Genomic DNA, 15,641 nt, shown 5'->3' with positions numbered 1-15,641 from the left:
AAGCTCATGTATGTAGCAGAGAAGTTTAGCCTACCAATACGTATGCCTAAGAGTTCCTTCTGGAGGACCTCTTTTGTTGCTTAGATGTGGCCTCACTCTCTCTAAGCCCAATTCTGCAAGTGAAATCAATGCTCTCCCCCATATTGTGACATGACACAAAGGGGTGAAAGTCTCCCTGGTGGTGTGGGAGACGACTCCCAGGGATGAGTCTGGCCCTGGCACTGTGTGATCAACAATTCCATCCTGACCAAAAGGTGGGAAAAAAGTGTAACAAATAAGGTATCAGTGGCTGAGTGTTCAAATAGAGTCAAGAGGCTACTCTGGTGGTCACTCTTATGCAAGCTTCAGTTAGACATATCATAGCTTGCCAAACTCCAACCAAAATCATTCCTGCCAATTCTAAAGAACACCTAGGGCATTATAGAAGATTCTACAAAGGTTCTATGCACTAGGGTAACTGTCTAGAAACCTACAACTCCAGATGTGTCCCTGGACCAGATAATCCTGAAATGCAGAGGGGCCAGCCTTTCCAGAATATCAACTAGTTCCATTCCCCTAGCCCATACTATCAACAGCCCCTTCTAACACAAAAAAGTTAGAATGGGCATAGCCCAAATACCCCTCACGAGTGGGAGAAAGATCAAAGGTGACAGTGGAGTTATACAGAGAAGGCAGGGTTTAACAAATGAGTATAACTGCTGAGTCATTATATTGATATTTCTTTTAGTTTCTAGTATCTTAGAGCAGCTAGAAGTAAAAGCCTAAAATGGTGGAATTGTAACCCACATACCAAACTCTGAAATCTATTCTACAACTAATTGTTGTAATGTGCATTGAAATTTATTACTTTTTCGTATAGTTTTTTGTATATGTATGTGTTTTCACAAAAAAAATGGGAAAAAAAGTCAATTGTGATACTAAGTGCACAGCTATATGATGATTTTCTGAACCACTGATTCTAGACTTTGGATGATTACAAAGTATGTGAATATATAATATATTTCCACATAAAAAAAAAAAAAGAGGGAGACTTCTGGGAAGATGGCCAACTAGAGTAGCCCGAGATTAGCCCTGCTCCATGGAAAAGTTAGAGAAGGAACAGGAGGGCAACTGAGGTAGCAATTTGGGAGTCCAGCTGACCTGGGAGAGCCTTCTGCACCACATGTGGCAGTCCTGGTTGCAGAGGCCGAGGAACTGAGAGGCAGAAAGCTGGAGCCTGGCATCAAGAAGTAGAGTCGCAGAGTCCACAGAAGTGCACAGATGGGAACGCGGGACTAGGAAGTAAGCCAGGCCGCGTTCCCTGGGAGCAGCCCCATGACTGGCAACTCACCCCACATCCCATACACCTGACCCACATCACCCACTCCCATTCCCCGTGCTCCAGTCACCCCTACCCCACCAGCCCCCAGTGCACATACCTGCCCCACACCCATACCCCAAGTGCAGCCCAACCCACTTCTCCTATACTCCTCCCAAGCACTGCCTCCCCCTCCCTGTTCCCTACAGGCTACTGCCAGTGTAAAGGTTGTGTGCACTAACCTCCATACCTAAGCTAGCCCTGCCCATCCCCCATGCCCATAGTGTCACACAGCCTCACCCTGCCCTCCCTCAGCTCAGCACATGATTATGGAACTCCCAGGCCCACACATGCACATGGTCACCCAATCATGTCCTTCAGCTTTGGGAACCACACTTTACAGCAGTCCTAGAACCATGCATGCACACAGCCCTTACCTCACTTCCCAGCTCTGAGAAAGTGCTGACCTGCACAGACAGATAACAGCTGCCGCTAATCCACAAAGGCATAACACTGATCTGCAGCCAAAGCTCCACGCATGCACACTCCCATGCCTTAGACCAGTGCAAACCAGGGTTATGCCCCGCCCAGACCAGTGTACCTGCACAGCTACATCCTCACTAGCCACTGGGTGCCCACATTCACAAGCATCAGCATAACATCCTCAACCTGCACCCATACCTGCCCTGCTCCCTGCTGTACAACCATCCTGGAAACACAAGACCTTAGACTACTGAAAGAAATCAACTCCCAAAGTAAATCTATCAAGATATTTACCTTCCACAAAGAAAGTAGATCACTAAGCATATTACAATGCAGACAGATACAGCCCTGCCTAATGACTAAATTAAAACACCAGAGGAAACACAGATGTTGGAACAACTAATCAAAGATGTTCATAAAACTCTACTTAATAAAATAAGTGGGATAGCAAATGACATAAAGGAGATCAAGACAACAGTAGAGGAGTACAAAGAGGAATTTGAAAGAATAAACAGAAAAATAGCAGAAATCAGAGATCACTCTGTTGACCAAATAAAAACATACCAGAGGCATACAACACCAGATTTGAAGAGACAGAAGAAAGTATAAGTGATATAGAGGACAAGATAATTGACTTTAAGGACTCAAAACAGCAGAGGGCAAAAAAGATGGAAAAAATTCAGTGGGAACTTAGGGAAATGATAGACAAAACAAAGCATACAAATATAAGAATCATTGGTGTTCCAGGAGGAGAAGAGAGGAGTAAAGAGCTAGGAAGAATAGTTGAGGATATAATGGGGGAAAACTTCCCAACCCTCATAAAGGACATAAATATACAAGTCAAAGAAACCCAAAGAACTCCAAACAGAATAAATCCAAATAGGACTTCCCCAAGGCACATACTAATCAGTCTGTCAAATGTTGAAGAGAAGCAGAAAATCCTGGAAGTGGCAAGAGAAAAACAATCTACTACATAAGGGAAACCAAATAAGACAGTTCAGACTACTCAACTAGAACCCTGGAGGCGAGAAGGCAGTGGTATGATAAATTCAAGATCCAGAACGAGAAAGACTTCCAGCCAAGAATTCTGTACCCAACCAAACTGTCCTTCAAAACTGAGGGAGAGATTAAAGTTTTTACAGAAAAAAAAGTCCTGAAAGAGTTTGTCAACAAGAGACCAGCCCTACAAGAAATACTAAAAGGAGTTCTGCCGGCTGAAAATAAAGACAGGAGATGGAGGTCTGGAGGAAGGCACAGAACTGAAGAGGACCACTAAGGGTAACTTAAATTATAAAAAGAGAAAGAGAGAAAAGAATATACAGATCTGACAAATTAAATTAAAAAGATAAGATGATTGAATCAAGAAACACCTTTTCAGTAATAACTTTGAATGTTAACGGACTAAACTTACCATTTAAAAGATACAGATTGGCAGAATGAATTGAGAAACATAACCCAGCTATTTGCTGCTTACAAGAGACACAGGATATAAATAGATTCAAAGTGAAAGGATGGAAAAAGATTTTCCACGCAAGTTGTAAGCAAAAGAAAGCAGGAGTAGCTATATTAATATTGGACAAAATAGACTTTAAATGTAAAAACATCATAAGAGACAAAGAAGGACACTATATGCTAATTAAAGGGTCAATTCACCAAGAAGATATAACAATCATAAATGTTTATGCTCCCAATCAAGGAGCTCCAAAGTACATGAAACGGACATTGGCAAAACTGAAGCGAGTGATAGATGTTTCAACAATAATAGTAACAGACTTCAATACACCACTCTCCTCTATAAATAAAACAATAAGACAGAAGATCAACAAGGAAACAGAGTAGTTAATTAACTTAATTGAATTAGACCTAACATACATATAGGTCATTGCACCCCAAAGCACAAGGTTATACATCCTTCTCTAGTGCTCATGAAACATTCTTCAGGAGAGATCATACACTGGAGCACAAAACAGGTCTTCATGAATTTAAAAATACTGAAATTATTCAAAGCACTTTGTTTTATCACAACAGGATGAAGCTGGATCTCAATAACCACCGAAGAACAAGAACATTCACAAATATATGGAGATTAAATAACACACTCTTAAACAACTAGTGGGCCAAAGAAGAAACTGCTAGAGAAATCAGTAGCTATCTGGAGATGAAGGAAAATGAGAATATAACTTGTCAGAATTTATGGGTTGCGGCAAAGGCTGTGCAGAGAGGGAAATTTATTGCCCTAAATGCCTATATTAAAAAACAAGAAAGAGCAAAAATCAAGGACTTAACAGCAAACCTAGAGGAACTTGAGAAAGAACAGCAAACTAACCCAAAGCAAATAGAAGAAGAGAAATAACAAAGATTAAAGCAGAGATAAATGAATGGGAGAACAAAAGAACAATAGAAAGAATCAATAAAACCAAAAGTTAGTTCTTGGAGAAAATCAATAAAATTGATGGGCCACTAGCAAAGACTAACAGAGAAAAAGAGAGAGGATGCAAATAAACAAAATCAGAAATAAGGAGGGGTGCATTACCACAGAGCCTGAAGAAATAAAAGAAATCATAAGATACTATTAACAACTATGCACCAACAAACTAGACAATGTAGATGAAATCAACAAATTCCTGGAGACACACAAACAAGCTACAATGACTCAGGAAGAAACAGAAGATCTCAACAAATCAATTACAAATAAAGAGATTCAATCAGTTATCAAAAATCTTCCTACAAAGAAAAGCCCAGGGCCAGATGACTTCACAGGGGAATTTTATCAAACATTCTAGAAAGGACTAACACCAATCTTGCTCAAACGTTTCCTAAAAATTGAGGAAAGAGGAACTCTACCTAACTCATTTTATGAAGCTAATATTTTAATACCAAAACTTGGTAAAGATGCTATAAGAAAGGAAAACTACAGGCCAATCTCCCTAATGAACACCGATGCAAAAATTCTCAGTAAAATATTAGCAAATTGAATCCAACAGCACATTAAAAGAATTATACACAATGACCAATTGGGTTTATACCTGGAATGCAAGGATGGTTCAACACAAGAAATCAATTAATGTAATACAACACATTAACAAATCAAAAGGGAAAAATCACATGATCATTTTGATAGATGCTGAAAAAGCATTCAACAAAATCAGCATCCTTTTCTAATAAAGACACTCCAAAACATAGGAATCAAAGTTAAGTTACCTCAATCCGATAAAGGGAATATATGTAAAACCGATAGCCAGTATCATACTCAACGGAGAGAGAATGAAAGCCTTCCCCCTAAGATCAGGTAAAAGAAAAGGATGTCCACTGTCACCACTGTTACTCTACAGTGTGCCAGAAGTTCTAGCTAGAGCAATCAGGCAGGAGAAAGAAATAAATGGCATCCAAATTTGAAAGGAAGAAGTAAAACTCTCATTATTTGCAGATGACATGATACCATACTTGGAAGATCCTGAGAAACCTACAGCAAAGTTACCTGAGCTAATAAACAAATTCAAGAAGGTAGCAGATATAAAATTAATGTGCAAAAATCAGTAACATTTCTATATACAAGCAATGACCTAGCTGAGGGGTCAGCTAAAGAAAAAATTCCATTCAAAATAGCAACTAAAAGAATCAAATACTTAGAAATGAACTTATCTAGGGTGTGTTTATTGCTTTTCTGTCTCTTGGGAACAGTGAAATTATCTAAAATTGAGAATGTTGATGGACTGTGGATTTTGGACCTTCTACATGATACCAATGAATACAGGTGGCTGAAGGATGCCCTGATAGAGAAGTAGGTTAGGGTATACTTAAAAACGAAAGTTGTGCTGCTGCAAAAAGGAACAATGCCGTGAAGCATGCAACGATGTGAATGAACATGGGGAACATTTGGTGAGACAACATTAGCCAGAAACAAAAAAACAATGGTAAGGTCACCTTTAGAAAATGCTTATAAGAAAACAGGGGCCTAGATTGTAAACTTTTAGAACAGACATATTAAATCAGGAGTGGTGATTATTATTTCTGGATTTTGAGAGGCTGTTTTAGATATGTAACCTGATATTTAGAGATAAGAACAAACCCAAACAGTTTGGGGTTAAATTAATTCAGAACATAGGGATAAGGAAGACAGTGTTTATATTTTAGAACCACACATACTCTTTGAGACCAAAAGGTTTATTTGATCTGGAACTGAAATTTTCTATAGTGCATAAGCTAATTCAGTCTATCTGTATAGCTCATTTGAACAATTGAAACACAGAAAGCACAGAACAGGAAAGAGGTCCTTTAATCTTGTATAGATTATTGTAATGCCTGGAAACATCCTAGAGTGTATTAAGCAGATAATCAAAAAGTATTGGCAAAGTCCCCTGAGGGAGGGGAGAAAGAATATGGAACTATTCAATCTTACCATCAGGGAATCCCCTGAATATTGTGTCAAACTTTAAGGATATCCAAATTAGTAGGCCATGCCCTTGATCATGAGGCTTACCCTGTGAAGCTTATGTAGGTAGCGGAGAAGCTTAGACTATCTACAGGCATACCTAAAGAATTACTTCTGGAGGACATATTTTGTTGCTCAGATGTGGCCTCAGTCTCTCTAAACCCAACTCTGCAAGTGAAATCATTGTCCTCCCCCCTACGTGGGACATGGCATCCAGGGGTGAAAGTCTCCCTGGCAATGTGGGAGAGGATTCCCAGGGATGAATCCAGACCTGGAAGCATCCAGGGAAAAGAAGTGTAATTAATAAAATATCACTGGCAGAGAGAGTTCAAATAGAGTTGAGAGGCTACTCTGGAGGTGGCTTTTACATAAGCTTCAGGTAGACCTTGCTACCTATCATAACCTGCCTGCCCCCAACCAGGACCATTTCCGCCAATTCTAAAGAACACCTAGGGTAATATGTAAGATTCCACAAGGGTTCCAGGCACTAGAGTAACTTTCCAGAAGCCTACAACCTCCAGATGGGTCCCTAGTCCAGATAAATCCTGAAACCTAGCCCAGCCTCTCCAGAACATCAGATAGTTCCATCTTCCCACCCCGTATTAGTGACAGACCCTTCCAATATCAAAAATCTAGAATGGCCATAGCCCAAACACCCCTAAAGAGAGGTATGGAAAGATCAAAGGTGATTATATTATAGAACATATAATTATAACATACAATTATATTCTATGTTGTCATATGAATATGACTTGAATAGGAATGCTGAATCATTAAATTGATATCTCTTTTAGTCTACAGTATTTTAGAGCAGCTAGAAGTAAAAACCTAAAATTGTGAAATTGTAAACCATGTCAAAGTCTGAAATATGTTCTACAACTAATTGTGCTGCTGTGGTTTGAAATGTATAGCTTTTTTGTATATATGTTATTTTATATATGTTTTGTATATATGTTATTTTTGTACATATGTTATATGTAAAATGGTACAACCGCTGTAGAAGGAAGTTTGGCGGTTCCTTAGGAAACTAAGTATAGAACTGTCATATGACCCCGCAATACATTGCTAGGTTATCTATTCAGGGGACTTGAGGGCAAGCACACAAATGGACATTTTTATACCAATGTTTATACCAGCATTATTTACAATTGCCAAGAGATGGAAACAGCCCAAATGTCCATGAACAGACAAGTGGCTAAACAAGCTGTGGTATATACATACGATGGAATATCATGCAGCTGTAAGACAGAATAAAATGATGAAGTATGTAACAACATGGATGGACCTTGAGGACAGTCAGATTAGGCAGAACCAAAAGGACAAATATTATGTGGTCTCACTAATATGAACTAATAATAATGAATGAACTTGGAGAATTTCAGTTAAGAACAGAGACCAGCAGGAGATAGAAATAGGGTAGATTTTGGGTAACTGGAGCTGAAGGGATACAAATTGTGTAGCAGGACTGATTGTAAAAATTTAGAAATGGATAGCACAATACTATCTAACCGTAATACAATAATGCTAGTACACTGAATGAAGCTGAATGTGACAATGATAGAGGGAGAAGGGCTGGGGGCACAAATGAAATCAGAAGGAAAGCTAGACAATAAAGACTAAGACAGTATAAACTAGGAATGCCTACAGTGTACAAGGATAGAGACTAAATGTACAAATTAAAAAATGTTTTTGTATGAGGAAGAACAAAGGAATGTCAATATTGCAGGGTATTAAAAATAGATGGTAATTCATATTTTTAAACTTTAACTTACGCGTGAGATGAAAGAAAAAATGTTTATTTGGTACAAAATTTATATTTTGAATAGTGTATCTCCTAATATAACTTATATGAACAGTTTAATTGAACACCATAACTACATGGAACCTTGAGGAGGGCATGAGGTTTTATAGGTTTGTCCAGAGTGATGCACTGATAAATCCTAGAGTGATTTGAACGGTGAATAAAAAAGTATTTGCAGGACAGGCCGTGGTGGCTCAGCAGGCAGAGTTCTCGCCTGCCATGCTGGAGTCTGGGGTTAATTTCCCAGTGACTGCCCATGTAAAAAAAATAAAAAAGACCAAAAAATGAAACAAAAAAAAAAAGCATTTGAAAAGTTCCTTTGGGGGAATGGTAAGAAAGAGGGAAAATTCAACTTCCCCATATGCAGAAGGCCTGATATTCTCGCAAGCAATGAGGACAACAAAATCAATAGGCCGAACCTTCAGTCTTGGGGTTTGTTCATATGAAACATACTCCGCAAAGGACAGGCTAAGCCTACTTGAAATTAGGCCCAGAGAACCTCTTTTGTTGCTCAGATGTGGCCTATCTCTCAGCCAACACAGCAAACAGACTCACTGCCCTCCCCCTCTCTATGTGGAACGGGTGTAAACTTCCCTAGGAGCATGGGATAGAAATCCTAGAACAAGCTGGGACTCAGCACCAAGGGATTGAGAAAACCTTCTTGACTGAAAGGGGGAAAAGAAGAATGAGACAAAATAAAGTGTCAGTGGCTGAGAGTTTCAAATAGAGTCAAGAGGTTATCCTGGAGGTTATTTCTATGCATTATATAGATAACCCCTTTGGCTAGAGGGAAGTATCTGAAACCGTAGAGCAGTGTTCCAGTAGCCATGTTTCTTTAAGATGATTATATAATGACATAGCTTTTGCAAGTGACTGTGTGATTGTGAAAACCTTGTTCTGATGCTCCTTTTATCTATGATATGGACAGATGAGTAAAAAATATGGATTAAAAATAAATAAACAATAGGGGGAATAAATGTTAAAATAAATAGGGTAGAGGGAAATACTAGTAATCAATGAGAGGGAGGGGTAAAGGGTATGGTATGTATGAGTTTTTTTCTTTTTTCTTTTTATTTCTTTTTCTGGAGTGATGTAAATGTTCTGACAAATGATCATGGTGATGAATATACAACTATGTGATGATACTGTGAGCCACTGATTGCATACCAAGTATGTAATGTTCATACATTAAGAATGTTCATACATGTTGATTGATTTTATTAATAAAAATTTTTTAAAAAGCTTTTTTTATATATGCTATTTTTCACCAAAAAAAAGGAGGAAAAAAAGTCAATTGTGATGATAAAAAAATATTTAGGCCCTCTAGACTCCTATACTCCAGAGCAGCCTGAAGGAAAAATAGGATCTGTCCTATAACCACTTGTTGAAGAGTGCCCTGAAAACTATTGCTTCTTTATTCCTTTGCTTTGTATATATGTTATACTATCCAATAAAAAAAGTTAAAAAAAAAAAAAAGAGGAAGCATTTTGGAGAAAGCTTGAGAATGCTGAGAGCAGCAGAGACAGGAGAACTACAGAGCCCACCAGTCAGTGAGCTTTGGAGATGAAGACGGAGAACAACACCCCCAGGAGAGCTTCATGAAACAAGAAGCCTGGAGAGACAGCTAGCAGACATAAGCATGTTTGCCACATTTCTTTCCAGTTGAGAGAAGCCTTGAACCTCATCAGCCTTCTTTCCCTGGATGGCTTAGACCAGACATTTCTATAGACTTACTTTAATCTGTACATTTCCACGGCCTTAGAACTGTAAACTAGCAACTTATTAAATTTCCATTTCAAAAAGTTTAAAAAAAAAAAACGAGGGCGAGATCAAGATGGAGCCATACAAACAAAAGCTGAGGGAATGTGTCACAGCTAGATCAGCCCTACAAGGAAGTTCTTCAGGTTGAAAGGAAAGGACACTAGATAACAGAATGAAGAAATGAAGATCTCTGGTAAAGGTAATGACTTCAGTAAATATAAATGCCAGTACTATTATACTTTTGTTTATAACTTCGCTTTTCACTTCCTACAGGATTCAGAAAGCAAATGCGTAAAACTTGAAAGAGAAATCACTGGTTTGGGACTCATAATACATAAAAACAACCACCTGGAATGGGTGGAGTCGTATCTTCCTCTAATCAAAGGTTAATACCCACAATTGGGGGAGTAGCATCTCAGTAGAGATAATCTAATCAAATTTCCAATCTACAGAGCTGAATAGGGATTAAAGAAATAGCTGCCTCTACATGATGGATCAGGATTAAAACATGGGCTTTTCATACGAAAAGAACTACATAAAAGTGGGGGCCAGACGGGTACAGACACATAGTTTGTGTATACTACTGAAGTTAAGCTGATATTAAAGCAAATGAGATCATTACAGATCAAGGACATTAAATCTAAGTCCCACAGATACCACATAGAAAATATTGGAGAATGTGCAAACTCATAAGGACAGAAAGTAGAATTCAGCTAGCCAAGAAGAAAGGTGGAGGGAAAGGAAACAGAAGTTAAATGCATAATCGGTATAAGATTTCTGTTTGGGGTGATGGGAAAGTTCTAGTAATGGATGGTAGTGAAAATACCACAACATTGTAAATGTGATGAATCCCACTGTGGTGTGACTGGGAGTAGCTGAGATGAGAAAGTACATGTTGTGTACATATTTCCACAATTTTTTAAAAAAGCACAACTAAAGTGACAATGACAATTAAATGCAATGCATGATCCTGGACAGGATGTAATAATGGAAGAGAAAAGGCTCAAAAGCATAATATTGGGTCATATGAAAAAATAGGTATATAGATTGTAAGCTTTATATCAATATTAAATTTCTTGAATTTGATAACTGCATCTAAGACGGTTACAGAAGTGAATATCCTTGTTCTTAGGAAGTGTGCAAGAATTCAAGAAGCATGCTGTATACAATTTACTCTGAAATGTTCAGAAAACAGATGGATGATAGATTATAGATTGACGGAGAGAAAAAGATAGAGATGGATTAATAATAGATAGAATGATATGGCAAGTTGGAAAAATATTAAAATAGGTGGATCTTGGGGATGGGGAATTTCAGTTGTACTGGTTTGCAAGGATTATGTGCCCTAGAAAAGCCCATGTTTTAATCCTGATCCATCATGTAGAGGCAGCTATTTCTTTAATCCCTATTCAGCTCTGTAGATTGGAAATTTGATTAGATTATCTCCACTGAGATGCTACTCCCCCAATTGTGGGTATTAACCTTTGATTAGAGGAAGATACAACTCCACCCATTCCAGGTGGTTGTTGATTAGTTTTCTGGAATTCTTTAAAAGAGACAACATTTGGAAAGAGCAGAAGAGCCATGAGAACCACAAGAGTCCACACAGCCAGAGACCTTTGGAGATGAAGAAGAAAAATTCCTCCGGGGAAGCTTCATGAAACAAGAAACTGGGACAGAAAGCTAGCAGAAGTTGCCATGTTCGCTATGTGCCTTTCCAGTTGAGAGAGAAACCCTAAATGTCACCAGCCTTTCCTAAGTGAAGGTAACCTCTTGTTGGTGCCTTAGATTGGACATTTCTATAGACTTGCTTTAATTTGGACATTTGCACAGCCTAGAATTATAAACTTGCACCTTAAAAGTTCCCCTTCTTAAAAGCCGCTCTTTTTCTGGAATATTGCATTCTGGCAGCTAGCAAACTAGAACAGGTGTCTATACTGGAGGTCCCTGCATGGGGTTTGTATTTTTGCAACTGTTCTGCAAGTTTGAAATTATTTCAAATTAAAGTTTAAAGAAAAAAAAAGAAGTTTGAAGCAATTGGAAAGAAATTATTACTATGGAAAATTGACAACAATGGTCCAATGTGAAGATAATTACTGTTCCTGAAGTCAAAAACTAATGAAAGGAATAGATATATTTATAGATATATAAGATATGTCTGTCCATGTACTGGTTAGTCAGCCTTTTAGCTAAATATATATCCACATAAAGATTTCTGGAATGTGGTTCACCTAAACGTAATGGTATTATCTGAATTAAGAGATTAATGATAAATTTTAATGTTTTCCATCTTGATACTCTTCTTCATTATTTAAATTTTTAAAATGAGGACTTTTTTTTCTAAAACAAAAAGACTTGAGAAAAATAATGGAAGAAATATGTTAAGATATTAATAGTGGTTAATTCTCAGTGTTAGGAGTATGAATTATAATTATTGTCCTCTGTTTTTATTATAGGAGATCCAAATTTGAAGCTCAGATAGGTCAAAAAATAAGTTACATCATTGGTTTTCTGTTTTGTTTTGTTTTGCATGGGCAGGTTCCAGGAATCAAACCCAGGTCTCCAACATGGCAGGCAAGAATTCTACCACTGAGCCACTGTTGTACCACCCCATCATTGGTTTCTTCATCAACCAGAAAGATAAAAACTTCATTCTGGAGCATTTGCCTCTGTCTCCCTTCATGGAACCCAAGTCACCCCTTGACATCCCAACTCCTGCCAAATCAACAAACCCTTGTGATGGCCTTCCCAACTCCAAGGATTTGTTCAGATCATCCCCTAAATCTGGAAAATTCAACTTTATTTTCTGCAACCTTGCACATTCTCCCCAGCCTTCCGATTTCCAAATCAAAATCCATAACTTCCAGGACACCTTCCATGGTGTCACATGGCCTTCCAAAGGCCACATCTGTCTACCTCACATACCAGGGCACTAGATTTGTCACTGGTCTGGAATTTTTAAATAAATATTAGTGTCAAATCAGCAAAAAGGCCAAACTATATCTCAATATCGTCTCTTTAGTCTTGATATTCATGCATCTAACAACTAGTTTGAACAGTCCTCTAGAACTCAAATGGTCCAGAGTATATGTTAGCTTAATGACTTAAATCAGTGACCTTGAATGACCATGAGGCAGTGGGTCACCTAAGCTAGTGAGCGAACCTAGCTAACCACCCAGCATCCACATCTTAAGGAAATGTGATTCTTTGCTCAGTATTCCAGAAACATATTTTGAGAAATGTATGCATTATCATGTAGTCACACACTTGGGGACTTCAGACTATATAGGACTTTCAGTTCCAAGGGTCTAAATGTATTTTTCTTGAATTATAAAAACAGGACTAACTCTTAGAGAGAAAAACTGTGTGTAACCAAGATGGTAGATAATGGATAGTGCAGGTAGTTTTATTGTTTCTGTGTTTTCATGACTGCTTATGAATAAAACATGCTACTACAGCACTGAGACAAGGTATCTCTAAAAATTCCTATTAATCAATATGGGACTATGCGGTAATTTTCAATAAGACAACAAATGTCAAATAATTCTAATGTAAATAATGTGATACTCAAACACACAAACCAACACAAATCCACACACAATTACCACATATTCAAGTAAGTTGAAATTTGATTTAGCTTACACCCTGCACCCAGGATTGTTTTTCCTGTCCCAAAACAAAATCTCACCTCAAAGTACATCCCAGGACTAAATGGGAAACAGGTAATATTTTTCTCTTCTTCTCCCCAGGAATCCTGAAGAAAAGAATTTCTTACAAACGCTTTAACATTCAGGCGTGGGTTCAAGTGCAGAGCAATATCCTTGGATTTTCCTGCTACTAGATCGACATGAAATCTTTTGAGAGAATAAAGGAAAAAGACCTTAATTAACCAAGTAGGAGAGGGAAATGGCAGTTTCTTCAATTTTCTAAATCATAACTGAAGCATGACTATAACCACATACAACATGTAGGCCCCTGGATACAGGGACACAGAGGGAGATGAAACTTTTAACATTTGAGTTAGCATTACATTTATAAATCTATAAAGTCTGCAAAATAAAAATATATGTTAATTTTTTTTTTTTAACCAGTGTTGAGGTCAGAGAACTTGTTGGCAAGAAAGAGAGGCTTAGAGCCAGAATAATTCAGACTGCAGATCTGGGATCCTTTCAATCAGGTATTCTTTTAATCATTTATATGTGTTCTTTTCTCCTTGAAAGTGTGCTACTAACCTTAAAAGAAAATACTCTAATTTCAAGCCTTTAGAAGGTAGACATCTCTGGGAAATTTTGTAAGTCACATGATAACAGAGGCTCTAACAACAGACACCTGATTTTATGGGGCTGCCCTGGAGTTCAACCCTAGGTAAGGGATGGCTCTGGGGAAGGAACTGGAAGGATATTAGCAGCAAAAGAGACTTAAAAATTACGCTCCCTTGTCTAGCCAGCAAAGGTCTAGGTCAGAGCTCTGGAATTTAGTCCTGGCTCTGCCAACAATAAGTTGTTAGCAGTCTAATCTTTTGCTTTAATATCCTCACCTTTCAAATGAAAATAACACCTCTAGCCCTGCTTATATCGCACAAGACTATTACAGGGGGTTGAACACACACACGGAAACTATTAGTGCTATTATTGATAATTTAATCATACCAACCCTTTGGCATTTGTATTCACTTCTCCTTTAATGACAACAGTTCGCCCAGGACCCATTGAGGAGTTCAGCCTTGCAGTAAATGGTAGAGTCTGAAAAGAAACGACATTCAGGACTAGGAAGCCTGCAGGAATGGGCCTTACGGGAAAACTGCCCAAGGACACTGGGGAATGTTTCAGCGTCATTATATTGCACGTTTTATGAGGGAACAGACTCAGTCTGTCTTTATCCCAGATGTATCCCCAGCAGCCAGCACTGTGTCTGGTGCATAGCAAACACTCAATAAACATGTTTTAGACGATGTAATGAATGGATATGGAGTGGGACCTGACATACTTTGTCTGAATGAAACTCACTCTAAGAAAGCCATCTATCCTTAGGGTCTGAAAGCAGCGTTCTGTATTCTACCCAAATTGGAAGCAGCCACGCTGGGAGAATTTAAGAAAATCACACTAATGGCTTAGAAAGGATATGCCTGGTTGACTATGATATCTATTTAGGGACAACATATAAGTGCGAAATGGCTGCAGTGGGCGTCTACTGGGGACAGAGGTTACAAATAACCACTAATTTGTTATGCAGAGTTAAGAAAATTTTTCATTCTTCAAACCTTTGAAAAACAGTTGGTAGGTAGTATTTTGGCGCAAGTCAAAGTGTGATTGACAGTCGAATCTTTGTTCTTGGTGTAGACAGTTCTGGGTACGATTTTAGAAATGTCTCCTTCTCTATTACTAGGCTGTGGGGAAACATTTCTACAATAAGGTAAGGAATGAATGAATGAACCTGTTTCCAAGGTTTAAACTTCATTTCCTTGGCAATTTTATAAAATGTTTCACATGTTACAATTAATAAAAAAATACTTACAGACTGTGAGGTGCCAGACTTTTGCACCTATTAGAAGAAAAAGAAAAAAATGAGATCATTTTAAAAAGGAAGAATTACATTTTATAGTATGAGCTGGTTAATCTTGTTGGTTGTCCTGAACTAAGGACAATGCCTGCCCTGACTTGGGCATAAACATACAATGGGATGGTATTCAGATTAGGAATATAATCTACTAATCCTTTAGTCTGAATGAAGAATATAATCTACTAATCCTTTAGTCTAAATCCTTTGTCCTCATCCTAAATTAAGTTCTCACAGTACTATATGTGAGCTTTAAAAATGTCTTACTTATCCTTTTCAGGGTACCCCCCAAAATGCTGAGATTATATGTT

General features: G+C 38.1%; 1 protein-coding gene across 6 annotated transcripts in view; it reads right to left on the bottom strand.

Moving 5' to 3' along the window:
- The window catches only part of LGALS8 (galectin 8), an 84,767-nt gene that overhangs the window by 28,990 nt on the left and 40,136 nt on the right, over positions 1-15,641 (bottom strand). For 5 of the 6 annotated variants that reach the window (XR_013179183.1, XM_077168428.1, XM_077168424.1 and 2 more), the window contains 4 exons: positions 15,289-15,315; positions 15,035-15,160; positions 14,428-14,516; positions 13,463-13,628 (listed from right to left, as the gene is read on the bottom strand). Coding sequence is in view for 5 of the 6 variants with exons in the window: in XM_077168428.1 (XP_077024543.1) it covers positions 13,463-13,628; positions 14,428-14,516; positions 15,035-15,160; positions 15,289-15,315 (408 nt within the window). In the remaining variant the exon portion in view is untranslated. The remainder of the gene's footprint in view (positions 1-13,462; positions 13,629-14,427; positions 14,517-15,034; positions 15,161-15,288; positions 15,316-15,641) is intronic. The other variant, XM_077168427.1, reaches the window with a different exon arrangement.

Source organism: Tamandua tetradactyla, chromosome 7 (assembly GCF_023851605.1).
Source record: "Tamandua tetradactyla isolate mTamTet1 chromosome 7, mTamTet1.pri, whole genome shotgun sequence".
Classification (NCBI taxonomy): Eukaryota; Metazoa; Chordata; class Mammalia; order Pilosa; family Myrmecophagidae; genus Tamandua; species Tamandua tetradactyla.
The sequence above is the reverse complement of the archived record's forward strand: the minus strand, read 5'-3'. Positions and strand labels throughout refer to the sequence as shown.